The sequence below is a fragment of the Sinohyriopsis cumingii genome, chromosome 6 (assembly GCF_028554795.1).
Source record: "Sinohyriopsis cumingii isolate HCF-2022 chromosome 6, ASM2855479v2, whole genome shotgun sequence".
Classification (NCBI taxonomy): Eukaryota; Metazoa; Mollusca; class Bivalvia; order Unionida; family Unionidae; genus Sinohyriopsis; species Sinohyriopsis cumingii.
In genome coordinates this window covers 156,892,712-156,912,027 of record NC_142966.1, presented here as the reverse complement: position 1 = coordinate 156,912,027, position 19,316 = coordinate 156,892,712, and the positions used below count along the sequence as shown (strand labels likewise).

General features: G+C 34.5%; 1 protein-coding gene across 3 annotated transcripts in view; it reads right to left on the bottom strand.

Annotated features, from left to right (window-relative positions):
* Nucleotides 1-3,921: 3,921 nt before the first annotated feature.
* The window catches only part of LOC149798346 (centrosomal protein of 135 kDa-like), a 105,527-nt gene continuing 90,132 nt past the window's right edge, over nucleotides 3,922-19,316 (bottom strand). For all 3 annotated transcript variants that reach the window (XM_089963490.1, XM_089963493.1, XM_089963492.1), the window contains 4 exons: nucleotides 13,250-13,452; nucleotides 11,109-11,213; nucleotides 9,916-10,053; nucleotides 3,922-9,485 (listed from right to left, as the gene is read on the bottom strand). In XM_089963490.1, coding sequence (XP_089819616.1) covers nucleotides 9,356-9,485; nucleotides 9,916-10,053; nucleotides 11,109-11,213; nucleotides 13,250-13,452 — 576 coding nt within the window. In that variant the 3' untranslated portion in view covers nucleotides 3,922-9,355. The remainder of the gene's footprint in view (nucleotides 9,486-9,915; nucleotides 10,054-11,108; nucleotides 11,214-13,249; nucleotides 13,453-19,316) is intronic.

Below are 19,316 nucleotides of genomic sequence, written 5' to 3'. Positions count from 1 at the left end.
CCATTTGCATTGGTTTGATATGATGTTTTATGACACAACACATGATGGTTATTTAGTACCATGCCATGGTAGCCAACCCAGCCTGATCTGATGGTAGGATTTGAGCACATGTTCTCTCAGTCGTGAATTAGGTGTATTGACCACCGAGCCATCATAGCTCCTCTGATCCATTTGTAACAATTATGTTCAGGCCGTTCACCTTATCTCAGCGATTAGATATCAATAAAATGTGGTTATAACTGTTGTTTGAAAAGAGTACCGATCGCTGTTCAATATCGATTACATAAATTTGCAAGGTATGATGCTTTCTTTAAACCTGGTTTAAATTTGATTTGAAAAAGAACCTGTGTGATTGTTTTCTGTCATCAGTCCATTAAATAAAGTTTGCTGGCATTACTGCTGTTAAACTACTGGAAGAATTGCCACGAAACTACTTGCACATTCTTCCCATAATTTTAGTTGGTCCTAAATGAAAATGGTGTCATTTGAACATCTAAATCTTGTTAACACTACTCCTGAATGGACGGTTTTAGCAATAATGAGTTTTCACTAAAGAACTTGTGCTGTCTGCTTGATCCAGAATGAAAATGGCACTGATCTGACATCCAGCACAGCCACAAGGTAAACATCTTGAACGTTGTTTATACCTCTGGACCACACAAAAAGGTGGGAGGGGTATGCTGAGTTGTCGTCATCATCTATCCAATTTTTGTTAACTTAATATCCCCTGAACCCTTAGAGATATCTTCATGAAACTTGGTCCAACATACTTTACAAAATGGAGTCTGTCTGATAAGCAGTTAAAGAGCTGTGACCGTTTTCATTACAAATCGTATCTGTCACATTCTTGTTCAGTTAACGTGTCCCAAACTGTTCCGAGATATTTTCTCATGATGTCTCACTGGTCCCAAATGAGAGTTATGCAGATCCAACATTCATGATGGCCACCTTGAAAACTTGTTAAATTATATCCCACCCACTTACTCCCCCACAACAGAGGAATTTTGTTTGGAGGTATATACTGGTGCAGTGGTCGGTAACCTATGGTATGCGTGCTACAAGGTAGCATGTCAAGAGGTTTTGTGGGATGCGAAGGGCAGCCAACAATTTCGATTTCAACAGTGTTACTTTCTTACTGGTGGCATGCACTCATTCATTTTTTAATTAATCCGGGAACAAAGTGGCACGCTATGTAAACAAGTTGCCAGTGTTAGGGACCCCCTTGAGACAATCAAGTTAGAAATTATAAACTGATGAATGAGACGACTAAGTTGTATGTATTTTTGTTATCCTTGATGCTTTTCATTTTTAAATCGTTTGGGAGGAGTTGGGTTTACAAGTGGGAAGGTGTGCGAATACTTTTGGTTGCTTATTGTTGGCTAAGGTGCATAGGTTTTACTCATAGAAAGTATAATCTAGTACTGCTTTATCTTACTCCCCCCCGGACACAAACTTCAAAACCTCTCCCCATCTGTGGGTAAAGGGATGGCCCCTTCTCTGAGCTCCAACCTAATACTCTAGTGGCCATCTCCAAAAATCTTTTCACTATCCCTCTTGAATACTTCTTGCAATATGCAGTTGGTTCTGAATGCACATCTGTCCATCAATATATTTGGAATTTTGTGAAAGAGTTAAAGACCAGACTCTATTGACCTTGAGGTCCAGTAAAAGGTCATTACTTGCACCTTTGTACTTCATTAAGCTTATAATGATCACTGTGACTTGTATATATACAAATGAATTTCATACAGACTTTGTAATTTGCAACATTCCAATTAATCAGTTGAATGCACTCTGACATTGCAAGGTCAAAATTCTTGACTCTGGTTTTTAGCTGTATAGGCTTGTGAATATGATAACACAGACAAATATGAATGGAGTTTTATCAAATCTAGTTTGTGAACATGTCTGAATAACTCTGTAAATGATACGAGTGCAACAGGTTGTATTTTTTTTCTTCCAAATATAATACATGTATAGATTTAACCAAACTTGAAAAAATGTGTTTATCTTGACACGGTCAAGGATAAGCTGAATGATCAATATCAAGTTCAAGATCAAAGGTTTTAGTACTACACTTTAAAAAATCAATAGTCTTAAAGGTGGTGGCCAATATAATTACAACAAAAAATAAAGAAAAATGTACAGATAAGCATGTCATAAAATGTATCCTGTAAATGATTTTGCTGGAGCATTCCATGTGCCTTCACACTGGCATTGATCTTCATATCAGTGCATGGTAGTTCGTGTGTGTGTGTGTGTGTGTGTGTGTGTGAGAGAGAGAGAGAGAGAGTGTACAGCCTCATTCTGAATGTTTATCCTCAGCTTGAAAAACCACACTTAAAATTCCAGATACATGAGACTAAAAAGTTCAGAGAAGAGAGCTCATTTTGTATTTTGGCAATTATTGGAGAAATAAAATTTTAACTTGGGTGATGAAATCTCACAGGTGGCAAACTCTTTCAACCCACAAGACGAAAAATAGACTTGTCCCCTTGTTCAAAATCATACATGTAGGATAGAAAAGTTGAGACAGCAAACATTTCTGACTTACACTTGGATCTGATGATATTCAGACACACATACAATTACTTTCCCAGAACCATTAGATGTCGGAACAAGCTCCCCTTATCAATAGCTACTCAGGTCTGAAGAAATCTGAAAGCGAATTACATTCTATCCTGTACATGAACTTATCTCCAAACAGTAAAGTACATGTATCAGCTTATAAGTACCAGTGTTCATCATGTAATGTGTTGTATCTAAAAGTAGAAGCAGAAGTGATGAGGAAGGCCCGAATCACTCAATATTTCTTTATGACTACAGATGAAAGAAGCGTGCCAAGTGAAAAGATCTCTGATAACATAATACTAACCTGATGATTCAGAAATTTAAAAAACATATCATTTATCAAATAGCATTGTAGATATAACAATTAAATAAATAATAAATGTGGCTACAGTTTGGTTTTGGTTTCTCGACAGCAAACTTGAATGAAAATTAAATTGTGTAGGGGAAGCACAGTAATGTTCTTTGCCCAAGGAAACTCCATGGTAACAAATCTGGTCAGACTCAATACATGGAGGAGGAATGGAACCTGCACACTTTTGGTTATGAGTTAAATCCCTTAACCATTTGGCCACTGTGACTCCTTTACGTAAGTTTGAAGATAGTTAGTAATTTGCATGTATTTAGGATCTTTCTCAATCATTCCATAAAGTAAGCCAATCAATCAGCCCCAAATCTGTAATATATTGACTGGCAGTTTAGGGGTTGATATAACCTATTCATTAAACCTGCAAAAATCTGCAGACACTCTTGTCCGCACACATTGGTGAATAGTTCATACACATACTGGTATTTCTTGCAGCTGTTGAGCTACCATCGGCTGAAGGGTTCTTTCAATGAAATGAACATACTACTTCCAGATCAAATTGCATGTTTGGTGACTTGTTACCAAATACCGGTGTCAAAACTGTACACAGGTGTGTTCTGGAAAGATACACATGCAGTAATTTTGCACATTTTAATGAAAAGGTGACATCTGAACCACATACCATCCATCAGTAACAACAGAGATTGGGGGTTGGTGTGGTTGAATTATCCTTATACAGATCAATTATGTATATTATTGAATTTTGACACAAATCTAGAAAATGATCTCACTTTCCATACCTCATATCAAATTATGGTGTCAGTGTTAACTGCACACTTGTAAAGTGCATTGTAACAAAGTATAGTCCTCAGAATATATGAAACATTGAATCTACTTTCGTCCTGACTAATGTAACATAAATGGAATGCTTGTCCATTTTATACAGCAGAGAAATGATTTTATTATTACAGTGAAACTCAAGTACTTCAAGCAGAAAAATAAAATTACGTCCAACAGAAATATAGCAAAAATAATAATACAGAAGATATTTCAAATACAGTTTATTATATTTGGTAAAAAGTGGAAAATACCTACAAAATGCATTTCATTGAGTCACCTTGGTCCATTGAACCAGTGTATCAATGATATGTTCAAAAACGCAATCATACGTGTTATTTAAAATAGATGATAGCTGTATATATTTCTGTTTTCTTCCCTTGCCTCTCTAACATATACACTGTACTAAGTCACTAATGTCCATGCTGTACATTTTGAGCATGTATTTAATACAACAGATCTTGCTCACTTCAAATCACTGATGATAACGAGGGACTAGATGGAACATCATCGATGATAACGAGGGACTAGATGGAACATCATTTCATTCTCCATTATCAGATATGAAGAAGATGACCATCAAAAGAATGACTGATCCACACCAACCGAGTGTTGCTGTCACAAATGTAAAATGAACTTAATTTTGCAGTTGTACACCCAGTGATCTTTACCTCTGATCTAATGATCGTAAAAGGAAGCTACCCTTCATTAAGTGTAATGGAACTATTAATGTACAGAAAACTTACCTGCCCTGAGTCTTATGAATCATCATTTGCCAGGTCTTTAAACTGCCAGTTTTAACAACAATGAAGTCCATCAAAAGTAAGTACCTCATGAATACTGTATTTTTCACTATATTAGTTAATACGTTTTTCTTCTAAGAAAAGACTACTGACTTTTACACTCTACTTCAATGAAAACATTGTGTAACACAAATCCACCATCAATCATCGACTCGATAAGGATCCACCTTTTACAAATGTAATGGAAGTATGAAGTTGAAACAAATTGGATGTGGGAAACTTGAGGAAAGTAAATTTATCATGTTGAACCCCAAATGACAACTTGAGCTTGTTTGATCCCTACCTGTAACATGTGGGCACAAGAATCAACAAGGATTTCTATCTGCCCATGTGTAGAATACCTATCAGGCTTGATGACAAATGGATCCATGAACCTCGACTTGTCAAGTGGAAAACAATTACAACTTTGGTTTCAGTGACAATTAACTTACATTTCTTTCACCTCTGCTTTGGAATCAGTAAGGAGCAACCCAAGTTAAATCTACCTTAATTTAATGAAAATTAGAGCAAGGAACCTCAACTTTACAAACAGAATGGAAAATCATATTTTCGGCTAAAGCGACCTATGACCTAGCATCCCAGATCAACTGATTTATGCATCTAACAATGAGAAGAAAACTAAAGTCATGCTGTGGAAATCACATTGCCTGTCACTTGGCAGACATACTGTTATTACTATACTTCTACACATCTTCGATTGGGGTGATAATAACTGTTCTTAAAAGAATGGAATTTGCTTTCTGAAGCACAATAGTTACCCTACATTGGGTATGCACCTGCTGCTGCATGGAACCAGTTGCCACAAGATTGTTAACTGTTCTAAATTCTATCAGTATTTTGGTTAGTTGCTTTACATGTCAATGTTTTCTTTTGCAAGTGAAAAATATGCTCCATAGAGTCAAGAATAAATAATCAATCTGCAGAAACTGGTACCAAGTGGTCACTGATGCAGACCCTCTGAAAACATGCATGCCAACTGTAGATATATTAGTAACCATTTTGTACATCTGTTGAAATGACACAAAAGTTGAGAGGTACTCCTTAAACTCTGGATTTTGACCTATTATTTCACAATAGCTTGTCATGAAGTTTTTGAAAAACTTGGAGTTTATGAAAAGATGTGGATTTAAGTTACCCAACTATGAAAATAACACACATACAAAACTAGATCTAGATTCTTCAGTATCTCTATACATTCATCATTTGTAGGGACCAACACAAACGTTCCCCAATAAATACTTTAACATTTTTTGTAGGCACTGAAGCCAATTATTTAAACATCATCATCCATGAAGTGGAGTAAGAAAATGGTTATCAGTACCAACAATACATTGTAAGAGAGACTTTCTTACTGTATGGAACAGACAAGAATTGATCTAATTATGTCCTTTAGATATTTCTCTGGGTTTTTTAAAGAAGAAAATTATAAACTAAAGTAATTTGTTCATTCACCAATGACAGACTGCTCCCATCTGCCATAGATGTGTATGTCATCATGACATTTTGTTTCAATGTACATACATGCAGTAATGTCATCATGACATTTTGTTTCAATGTACATACATGCAGTAATGTCATCATGACATTTTGTTTCAATGTACATACATGCAGTAATGTCATCATGACATTTTGTTTCAATGTACATACATGCAGTAATGTCGTCATGACATTTTGTTTCAATGTACATACATGCAGTAATGTCATCATGACATTTTGTTTCAATGTACATACATGCAGTAATGTCATCATGACCATATCAAGTTAGTTTTAACAGCATTCTAATTAGTCACAAAACACAACTCTAAAATTTCAACAATCATAACACAGAATCTTTTTTCATGAATCAAAAGCTAGTGTGCCTGATTGTATTGGCATGTACAAGTAATTCACTAAATCCACATACACACATTGACAAAAGTGTACTGACATGTACAAGTAATTCACTAAATCCACATACACACATTGACAAAAGTGTACTGACATGTACAAGTAATTCACTAAATCCACATACACACAATGACAAACTAGGACTGATGCTCTACTGGCCAAAAAGAATTTCCAGGAATACAAGATCATTCCTTTTTTGTACACTTCTGATTATCGAAGCCATCTCTGATGTTCGTCAGCAATAACAAGATTTTCAAATCAGCTGATGTGGTGGACATACTGGATGTCATTTAAGAACAATTTTCATTTAGGACCAACAAGATATCATGAGAAGTCATCCAGCTGAAACGACATATTGATATGACTTTTGGAGGAGTAACAATTACAAGATTTTCATATTGGACATCAAATTTGCACCATTTCATTTAGGACCAACTAAACGTCACAAGAAGTCTTCTGGTGAAAACACCATGTAAATATGACTTGCCATCCAGAAGTAATGATAACAAGGTTTTAACAATGGCCGCTGTGGTGGCCATATTGGATGTCAGACTGGCACCATTTTCATTTAGGTCCAATTATCATCATAAGACATTATAAGAAGTCTTTTAGTAAAAACATGTTAGGAGGAGTAGCAACAACATGATTTCAAGATGGCCACTGTGGCAGACGTATTGGATGCCTAAGCAGCACCATTTTCATTAGACCTAACAAAAGTAATGGGATCAATGTATGCGTCAAGTTTCATGGCAATCCTCCAGGCATTTTAGCAGTAACAATTATTTGAAACAACTGACAGATGGATGATGGACAACAGATCATCCCATAGGCTTTCCTGGTCTATAACCAGTAGAATGAGAAAAAAAGTCAGTTGCTTTACAGAAGGCTTTGCTATTTTAGGTCTTTCTCACTGCTCTCACTTCAATTGTGAGTGATTCTTTTACAATTCAAGTCCAGACCAAGTTGATCAAGATATGTCACACTAACGAATTTCATCTATTGGCATAATAAGGAAAGAAAATAAGGATTACAAATACAGATATATATTAAATAACAAACTTATCTACATAAAAATGTTAAATAAATAAGTAAACCTCTATAATATGGACGGATACTGATGTATATTGATACAAATTCATTCTGGAAAGTTATATAAGTGAAATTCCTTCCAACTGTCAATAAATACAAAGTGAGACCTTAGTTTTTCTGCATCTGATGAGCTATGGCCTTCAAAGACTCTAGTCATTCTGTAAATTGGGCCTGATTTTCTGTTCATTTTAAGGAACCAGTAAGGCATAGTAAATGCTACAAGAACTTTTTCTTGGTCAGTATTTGCTTTTTCAAGAACCTGGCATGTATCTGTCTTTAAAATTATAAAGGTACTGTGCAAAATATTATTCACCACTGAATACACCTAATTATTTTTTCATTAATGTTCTACTTGTGGTCTTTTTTTTCCTACTCTTTGCCAAATATATTTATTATTAAAGTTATTAATTGGTATTATATATTTTTAAAAATTTGTCAAATATTCAATATTCTGTAAAGGCATATCCTTCTAGCAAACAATACACAAGGTTCAAACTCCATTAATTGTAGACAATTTGAAAATAGCTGTATTGTTGTAGCTGAACAAAAAAGAAAATGTTGCTTTTCAGGGAAATAATAATCTCTGAGGTACTGGCACTTCCTGGCATCGCACCATTTGAAATCATGTACAATAATGCTGGATGGAAAATGGAATGAAATTATATGGTTTCACATCTAAACAAATGCCTCATGTACATGTAGACATTAAAAGCATCATACCCAGTCATTTCTTTACAAAGTCTAAGAAGAAAAAAACCAAGGACTTCAAATCATGAAAGTAAATGTACTGTATTCTACTCCCTTCATGTCCATGTCAATGGGCAAATAAATGAATTTATATTTCTCTATAAATAAACACCTGAAGCATTGTATACATGCATATTTTGCTGCCCCTAAAATACCACCAGGCATGACAGAACTATATCAACATTAGCTTGAAATTTTCTAACAACTCGCAGAGACAATCTTTATTCAAAATGATGAATAAATAAGTAGTGTAGTTATAGCGTATTACAAACCATGTGACTGTACTGTAATACAGAATGCTTTAATATCCTTAATCAATAACAGATCTAGCTTCAGGCTAGACCTAATTTATCACAGATCATTAAGAATTATGGAGTCTAACTTTAGAGGGGCAAACATCTCCAAAATACAGCAGAACCATGAATGTTCAAACCTGATATGGATAGAGGGTGGGACTGAGTGATATGAGATGGGATTGGATAAATTCAGATATTTGAGTCTGTATGGATTCAAAATCTTTGGTGAACGTGGACTGAAACAAAAGTCTGGCTCACCAAGGCCCAAACAATCAAGGTTCTACTGTCTGCAAATACCACCTTTTCCTTGAACTGAAAAAGGAATGGAATTGATTATGGCAAAATGCAGAATATGTTCTAACAAAACTTTTAAAATATAATCCTCTCTAAAGGTAGACTTCAGGCCTGGGAATAAATATTGAAATATCACAGCTACTGTCTTACATCTCTTCTAGGATTACAAGAACATGCATTTTTATCATCCTGATACTGTTAAAACCTGTACATAGGACGCTGATGTCTGTTGAGATTTAAATAGAAACATCAAATCAACTTGTTTAAATTATAAAAGTAAACAAAGTAACTGGGAGTTTTCGTTGTTGTATTACAAATACCAAATTATTACTAACTTTTACAAAACACTAAATAAATTTCACAAAATGAAGAAATTTTGAATTTTCCTCAGTTTCAAAATTTTGTGGGAGGTTTCTTTCTTTCAAGGAAGATAAGTGGAATGAAATCTGCGTGGGATGTTTCCTAGCTGTATCAAAACATGGCTAATCAGCACCCAAACAATAAATATGTTGATCTATCATGACACATCAGAGCCGATCCTGAGAGTAGTTTTTGGGTGATGTTTCAAGAGGGTCATCCATGGAATATCCACTTCGATCTGGGGAGGTGGCATAGCGTCGGTCTGTGGAACTGTATGAAGAAAAATCACTTCTGTATCTGAAAATCAAATATACTGAAATTAATTCAAGTATGAACTCCTAGTAGGTCATTCAAATAATACTGTGTATAATTGATTTTTGATAGAAAGAAGATTTCATAAATCATGGCCAGTATGTTGACACTTAAATGAATAAAAAATCCTGACTTTGCAGATAATTTAAAGAAAAATAAATTCACCTCTAACCTCTCTTTAACATATAAAGTGAACTATTTCTTGTCCCAGTCTTGAATTTATTACACTCTTTCATTATGTGATAAAGAGAATTGTACATCTATATTAATTTCATAAGAAATTTCTTGACACTCATTTAAATAGTTCCATCTTTAACTTACATAGGTTGGTAAAAGAACGCAATGTGAATGAGCTCACGACTTAAAAAATGACAAGTGAAACGAATACTCAAAAAAAACCTTTGTTTTAATATACCTGGGAGTTGGGCTCCCACTCCTTGACCTTGACCCACGACCTGGACTCAGGGAACGTGAATATGAACCAGCAGAATAGTCCATAGTGGGGACAGGAGGAGTTAGACCATGTCGTCTTAGCTCCTGTATTGCCCGTTCTCTGCAAAACAGTATTAGAAATATGCTGATAACTTACAAAACATTTTTTTTTAAAATATCATTTTACTATGTACATTCAATTTTTCTATTTGAATTTTAAATCTGAAAGATAAAGCTATATAGCGCCATCCAATGTTTGATAAAGTGTACTTAAATGTCAACGTCTGCATAAATTAACTGAGCCATTTTCATCTAAAGCTGACATTGGATTCAGTTTTTATTTGCAATCAAACAGAGAAAGCGAAAAATAAACAACAACAACCACAAAGCCAAGTAAAACATGAATAGATTGATTAATGGATGGACAGATATATGTCCCACATTCATAAAGAACATAAAAATCAAAATGGACTCAGTAGGCTTTCTCCATAGCAGTTTACATGTATGTATACATAACTTCTAAAGCAATGAATAATAAATGCAGGATATGACAAAGTGCCTGTTTATAAATCAAATTAAATGAATTACAAGTGCTTAATATGTCTGAGTATAATTCATTTATAAAATTAGCCAATACTACACTCAAACTTGTTTTTCATGCAAATGTACCCTATTTGCTTTTGCATGACTTCGCAAACTGCCAAAAAATATAGACCCAGACATGCATATTATGTGCTGGGAAATGAAGGTCTATGCTGTTCATTCTACCAATTACAATCAGTATAGGCCCTGAACATCTGCCAAATAGCATCAAAGTATTAAGAATACTAAATGTTAGGATGGTTCTGGTGATACAGTACATTAAGCAGGATCAAAAAGATTAACATAAATTGTGAGATTGATAATCATGTTAATTTTTTATGACCATAAGAAAATACTGTTATCCCTAAAAAAATAATGTAATCTGAATGCTAAATATTTCCATTCTTATCTTCTCTTCATCTCTTAACAGTAAATTGACTAAACAAATTCAATAAAACATTCTGGCTCAAAATATTTTAAGATATTACCTTTCATGTGCATTTTCTACTTAAATGATTCTGTATTGTTTAAAGTGTTAAAATTAGCAATTATATCTCAAGGGAGGTAACCTAAATGTTAAATTATAAAGCATACCTCTCAAATTTTTCAGTAGTCAAGGCCCTCCGAAGTCTCTCTACGTCCCCCTCTAGCTCCACATTTCTGGTTCTGAGAGAGGCAATTTCTCGGCTCTGGCTCTGACTGTAATGATAGAACTAACACTTTGCAATCCTGATTATTGAAACAAGGATGGATGATCAACTTAATTCATAAAACCCAACTTATACCATATATAATCACTTGTAAGTGAAGTCCAACTGCAAACTCCATAGACCCAGGTCTGTCGTTCAATAATGCACTGGTAGATCTGGGTCTGTGCAGTTTGTCAGGAGTAATCAGTAAAACAAACAGCATAGACCCTGGTCTGCATGTGCATCATGCTATGGCAGATCTGGTTCCATACAGTTTGAAGTTTGACTTTACTTATAAGTGAATATATAAGATGGTTTGTCTTCACTAGTTCTTAAGATCTCTTTTAGCACCAACTGAATTTATGACTAACATTAGAAGTTCCTCTTGAAAACTCCATGTCTGTATCACTTTCTGTTTATGAGTGGTGATTTTCAAGATGGCTGCCATGGTGGCCAAATATGTTGTCAGATCAACACTACTTTATTGACTAGACATCTTGTAAAGTCTTCAGGTGAAAACTCCATGTTAATATTACTTTGCATTCATGGAAGTAGTAATATCAAGATTTTCAAGACAGACGCCATTGTGGTCATACTGGATGTCAGATCGGTACCAACCAGGACCAACTAGACATCATAGTCTTGTAATGAAAACTTATTGTTGATATAACCATTATTCAGGAGAATTCACAATAAAAAGATTATCAAAATGTCCAAACATCACCATTTTCATTTAGTTCCAACTAGACATCGTAATTAGTCTTGCTGTGAAAATGCCAGGTCAATCTTACTTTCCAATTAAAAGGATTAATTAGTTCATTAATTAGTAGCAATAACAAGATTCTGAAGCACCATTTTCAGTTAGGGCCAATAAGACATCATAAGAAGTCTTGCAGTGAAAACCGAATGTCAATATTATTTTCCATTCAGGAGTAGAAATAACAAAACTGTCAAGATAACTGCTGTGGTGGCCATTTTGGATGTCCTAGTGCCATCATTTTCATTCAGGACCAACCAGACTAAGATGTCTTGCTGTGTAAACCCAATGTAAATAATCTTACATTAGAAGGAAATGCAATAACAAGATTTTCAATATGACTGCTACAATGGCTATAGTGGTTGAACACGACTGAAATAACAAGATTTTCAATATGACTATTACAATGGCCATACTGAATGAACAAGACTGCAATAACAAGATTTTCAATATGACTGTTACAATGGCCATATTGGATAAACAAGACTGCAAAAACAATATTTTCAATATGACTACTACAATGGCCATATTAGATAAACTAGAAGCACCCTTTTCCTTCAGGACCATCTTGACAATAGAATGAATGTATTTGTAAAGTTTCATGGCAATCCTTGAAGTAACATAGAGTAACGGTAACAAACTTGTTCAATTGGACAGACCATGGACAAGAGGCAGTAGAGCTAAAAATGGGGATAACTCTTAAAATGCTGATTAGACTGTCAAGATAAGTACACCAAGTTTCATCAAGATATTACAAACGAGAAATAAAGTAAATAAACGTTTGACAGATGGATGGATGGACAAGCTCACCTTAGTATACCCCTCCCCTCCCCTCATTGACAAGGGTACAAAAAAAGAGATTGTTAGAGCTATAAAACTCTCCAAACACTAATGACAGAAATATGTTAATGAAAAATAAATAAATAACACTGACATTCTAGCAGACAATTTTATACCTGTTGTTAAGATTTAATACATTCTTATACAGCTTTCTCATGGCAGGTCTCAGCTGCCTAAATTACAGTCAAAGCTTGAACAGGCTTGCATCTTTATTTACAACACTATTACAATCATAGTTAAATTGTGTACAGCCCTGACAAATTCCTCTTTCTGATTTGGTTTGATATTTCTGATGATGAGGGTTTAGCAGAAATGTTGAATTATAATCCCTCTCTGCATGACCTGCAAAAACTACAAATCATAATGTTGATGCTGCTTCTGGAAAAGTCGTACATCAGTCTTGCTGTTACCACAGGTGATACAATACTGAGAGACCAACATATACTTACATTTTACTATCGTTGAGTGAGAGTCTGTCCTTTAGCATCTGGATTTCAGCACTGCGCTCCTGTGTCGATAGTTGTGACTGAAATTCCTTTTCACGATTATTCTGCAGCAATCCTTCCAAGTTCTTAATAGATGAGCGCTCTGTTTCCACTTGCCTTCTCAGCAGGTCTGTCTCCTGCTTCATATCTTCAATTAATGTCTGTAGCTGTAATTGTCAAGGTGATAATTAGGAGTCTGAGCAAAGCATGGATCATACCAGCTAACCATAAAACTATGCCAAGGTTAAAGGTTAAATGGATGATTCTGTGTCATGCCTGCAAGTGCTATGTGTACTTGTTTCAACCTTGAGGTGATTACACTCAAAACTACTAAAGTCAGCTTTTTCATATTTTTAAAGTTACATCTTTGATATGTAAATAAATACCTATAATTTTATTCTTACATTTAACCTGGGTACCAGCAAAACTTACCTAAACATACATCACACAATTCCATAAAACATCAGTTTATGGTCAAATAGAGCCAAGAGAGTGATTGCCTGCAATAGTTTGCTTACCATTTCAAAACATTACCTCAAAAAAGGAATACAGCAATAAGATAATGGCAATGAAAATTAAAAGGAAAAAGTATCTTCCAAAGGTTTTCATTACAGAGAAATTACTGCTGAGTTCATCTAAAGGACGTCTAAGTGATTTGGTCTTTCAGCACTTGTGGTGCTACTTCCCCCATTAGCAAATGTTTTACATGAACATCCAGCTAGATACAAAGAAAAGATCCTCGTAATTAAAGTCAGACAATGTGCTTTCAAGTTTTAAACAATTTCTGAAACAGTTGAATGAGGAACAAAATGGAGAAATCATTAAATATCCATAACCTAAAAACTACTGTTCAAGTTCTTATTTGTGATGACACATCATCAAATGGTTGTGACATCAATGAGATTATGAGGTTGTAATAACAACAGGAACAGGGGCAGTTGAAACTGGCCCATATTTACATCCAAGTTGTTTTCCTACTAAGCAACAGAAAAAGTAGATGACATTCTGATGGTCCAGAAGTAGAGTACCATCATGATCTTCAAGTTTTTAAAGATAGTGAAACCTCATATCAGAAGCCACCCATGGAAAAAGGCCAAACTGGCCTTTGTGTATATACAGATCACACCGGTACACAGGTTCACCATTCAAAAACTGGTTTTGAACAAATACTGTGCCCCAAATATTATTATTATTATTAGAGTTTGTGTTTACTATTAAACAAAATCAAAACAGTTCTCACCCTAATGCATGTTCCACACAAGCTTAATGTATACTGCTCATTTTAATCCATCCTACAAATTAAACAATCACTGTGTTAAAATAATCATTGATCTTAGTTTGTTTTTTGCACCATGACAAAACAATAATTTCACTACTGACTGATACAAAGGAAAGGACTGACTCTATGGATGGCCAAATTGTGTAAGTTTCACATGGAAACAGCTTTCATGGTTTAAAAATAATAACCACATAAGCCTGTGGCTCTATTCACCAAGATCAAAAGAGAGTGGGCTTATATGAAATGCCTGTGATGAATGGGAAATCAAAGCAAAACCATATATGGCCAGTCTCTGTGACCCATTAAACAAAACTTTCCTGGCCTTTACGGACAAGTTTTAAACATTCAACTTATATCCCTTCTAAAAAATGGACATAGTTTTCAGAGATAGCTTTAATTTTTACAAGCAAATAGATGAACTATATGTCAAAAAAGTCACCTTCCATTTTGCTACAATTACTTTTCCCACCATCTAGCAAATGAATTACTTTGACCTGCTACCCTAATGATAACAACTGCCTTGCTTTTGAATTAGACATATTGACACATTTGAGGTACATTATCAACGTGACTGGAGTATGAGTACAAATGAGATAAAAATATTTGCACATTAATTCACATAATATTTCCTTCTAAACAATGCCTTCCTTATGAAGCAAAAGTTTAGTTTGCACAGACTGAGCAGTCTCAAGTTATGAGCCATTGACGGCTGAAAGCTGAGAAACCACTGTTTGGTTAAAAAACACCTGGCCATTCATCGCAGAAGGCAGACGACCAATTACATTCAAGACATTTATATTAGAAATTTACCTGGGGGATGTTAAAATAGTCATTGTGAACAGGTGACTGATGAGTAAAAATGACCATTAAAACAGGTTTTGAATGTACTATCAACAGTATCCACAACGTAGAACTAAATGCAAAAACATACTGTCTGGAAACCACAATGTCATGGACAATAAAAGCAAAATTACATCACAGCTGTTAACAATGTCATAATATAACTAGATAATCTACTGAACTTGTATATTAAAGCAGAGCAGAATGAGAATAAGCAATAGAAAATTTGAATCAGATCGAACATTGACAATAATTAGAAACAGTAGAAGTCAGGGCTTTTCTAATCACATAAATTTGATTCATGAACGCTGGTATAACCCTTTACCTCATAGAGCAAAGTTACCCAGTGCAGTGCGCTATAAATAGAACACCTGTTACCTATTCGACTCCACATAGGCCTGCCTGTTAACTGTTAAGCAATGTAGTGTATGTTACGTTTAACAGCAATTTTAACCATTGTACATTTTTAGTACACATCTATTATGTGTGGAAAAATTTAAGAGTAAAGTCCGATTGTTATAGGTGTGTAATTATTTTTCACGGGAGAATTTTTTTTATGTGCTTTAAAATCTTGAGAGAACTCATTCACCGTCAAGTCAGTGAGACCGTGTGACCAACCATAGCTGCCAATTCTCATACTCGAAATTTACAAGTGTTTTGTCCACGTCTACATCACTAAGTCATCTGAATTTGATAATTTTTAAAAACTAACTGCTGCCTACATCAATATCAGAGCCTTTATCTAAGTTACTGAATCTTTCATAGTTGTCATTCTATTCGTGAAAACTACGTAAGAACTGAATGAAATCTGCGACCTCCATTTTGGAGAGTGGAGATTACGAACCAGTTACTAATAGCAGATATCGACCTGAGCATAAACAGTGACCACGTGATCTGACGTAATTGTCATTTGCAGAAATGAATATAGTATTTAATAGGGGGTTTTCCCCGAAGGTGGCGCTACGAAAACCGGCTAAAAATGGCTGATGTTTACAGCAGATGTCAAAAGGTGCTTCCATGCAAATGGAGTAGAGACATCAAATGGCGCTTCCATGCGAATGGAGTAGAGGCGTCCAAGGGCGCTTGCATGAGGTATAGGGATAAATACAAGGGCATTTATATAATATTTTGACAGTAACTGATAAATACTATATTTAAATTATACTTTTTCATATCTTTACCACATTTTTAATTTCATCAGCACTGCTTACAGAGATACCACCTTATTTACAACTCTAAGTAAAATTTACTATAAAAATCTCTTCATACAGTGGAACTGCAGTATTCAATTATCCATCCAAACAATAGTGTATTAATGAGGCATAAACAGTAAAATCATACAGTGGAACTGCAGTATTCAATTATCCATCCAAACAATAGTGTATTAATGAGGCATAAACAGTAAAATCATACAGTGGAACTGCAGTATTCAATTATCCATCCAAACAATAGTGTATTAATGAGGCATAAACAGTAAAATCATACAGTGGAACTGCAGTATTCAATTATCCATCCAAACAACAGTGTATTAATGAGGCATAAACAGTAAAATCATACAGTGGAACTGCAGTATTCAATTATCCATCCAAACAATAGTGTATTAATGAGGCATAAACAGTAAATTCATACAGTGGAACTGCAGTATTCAATTATCCATCCAAACAATAGTGTATTAATGAGGCATAAACAGTAAATTCATACAGTGGAACTGCAGTATTCAATTATCCATCCAAACAATAGTGTATTACTGAGGCATAAACAGTAAATTCATACAGTGGAACCGCAGTATTCAATTATCCATCCAAACAATAGTGTATTAATGAGGCATAAACAGTAAATTCATACAGTGGAACTGCAGTATTCAATTATCCATCCAAACAATAGTGTATTAATGAGGCATAAACAGTAAATTCATACAGTGGAACTGCAATATTCAATTATCCATCCAAACAATAGTGTATTAATGAGGCATAAACAGTAAAATCATACAGTGGAACTGCAATATTCAATTATCCATCCAAACAATAGTGTATTAATGAGGCATAAACAGTAAAATCATACAGTGGAACTGCAGTATTCAATTATCCATCCAAACAATAGTGTATTAATGAGGCATAAACAGTAAATTCATACAGTGGAACTGCAATATTCAATTATCCATCCAAACAATAGTGTATTAATGAGGCATAAACAGTAAATTCATACAGTGGAACTGCAATATTCAATTATCCATCCAAACAATAGTGTATTAATGAGGCATAAACAGTAAATTCATACAGTGGAACTGCAGTATTCAATTATCCATCCAAAGAATAGTGTTATAATGAGGTATATACTGTAAATCATGATATTTCAGCATTATATGAATTTTGTGAATTCAGTAATTTCAGCATGCTTAGTGAAGAAACTTTTTGCTACAATTTCTCATATGCAATACACTGTCATTATTAATATTTTAAAAAAAACATACAAACATTTTTTTCTTCCTAACCTTGTAAAAATGCTATGCTCACAAATGTTTCATGATTTACAGCATGTTAAGTGTGCCAATTTCAGAACAAGGCTAAAGCCTGCAGACTTTTCAAAAGAGAAACTTGTAAACTTATCAATAAATTACACAGCAGGTAAAGTTTACAGATAAACATAATGCCTTAAACCTCTGGGAAGAGCCCCGTTAATTTTTCTGGTACAAATACATTTATCTTACCGTCATATGAACCTGGAATTGATTTAAGACTTTAAAGGATTCAGGAATTTATGTCAGATGGTTTATAAAGTAAATGTTTTTTTATGTATAAAAAGATAAAAAAAGAAACAAAATAGGCAATGTCGGCACATTATTTTAATAGTCTTGCATGCAGGTGAGGACTGGACTTGTCAGCACTGATAAAAGTGGTGTAACATTAGTATTATAGGGAGTTGTAACGAAACACCACAAAAAGGCTTCATTCCATCATGGAGGTGCTTGAGAATCAGTAGAGATGTGCAAGTACACTAACTATGAAACTGGATGAAAATGGATCTGGGAAACTTTACTTATTGATCAGAAATAATAATAAAAAAATTACGAGGTTGTCTCCAGTGACCATGACCTTCAACCTCTGCTTCAAAATCAAGAGTGAGCTGTACTTACCAAGTATAGACTAAATTAGGCCAAATATACTTGACTTGTCATGCTGAAGGGAAGATCATATTTACAGCTTTAGTAACCTTGACCTAGTAGTCCCAAAACTTATAGGCTTCTGGACCCTATCATTGAGTAAGACACATGTAAGATTTGAGACCACAGAAAAATGAAGTTATTCTGAGGAAACCACATCATTCACATATATACATTGCAATCACTTTAGCCCACCCCACCCACTTTTGGTTGAGTGAGATAAACACTAGATTTTAAGACCATCTTAATTTTCTAAAGAAAATAATCTGTGACACTTAGATTTTGGAGATATTCAATCCCATATTCATACCTAAGGACTGTCATTCAGTGCTGGTATGCAGACATACATAAAGTTAATAAATCTTAAATTTTATACATAGCACAGTATTTATTCTTCCATAAGGTTGTGTTCATTACATAAACCAATCAGTACCAATTAAGTATTACTAGAAGACTTTTTAAAAACATTTAGGACTGAAGTAAATTAACTACTAGTAAAGTCTTTGATATTCATCTGCAATCCATTTGACAAGGAAAATTCAGGTAAGCCTATATACATGACTGAATCATTCCAAAAAAACAATGAGTATTCTTTATGGTCAATCACAAATGGAAATTTAACATCTCCACAAGGGACTAAATATTTATTTGATGCTTTGGTAAAGGACTTTTTCATTGAAATTTTGGTTGAGTCTGGCCTCTGAATGGCTGGTCCATGGAAGTGTGGAGATAAAGTTATACAAACTAGCATG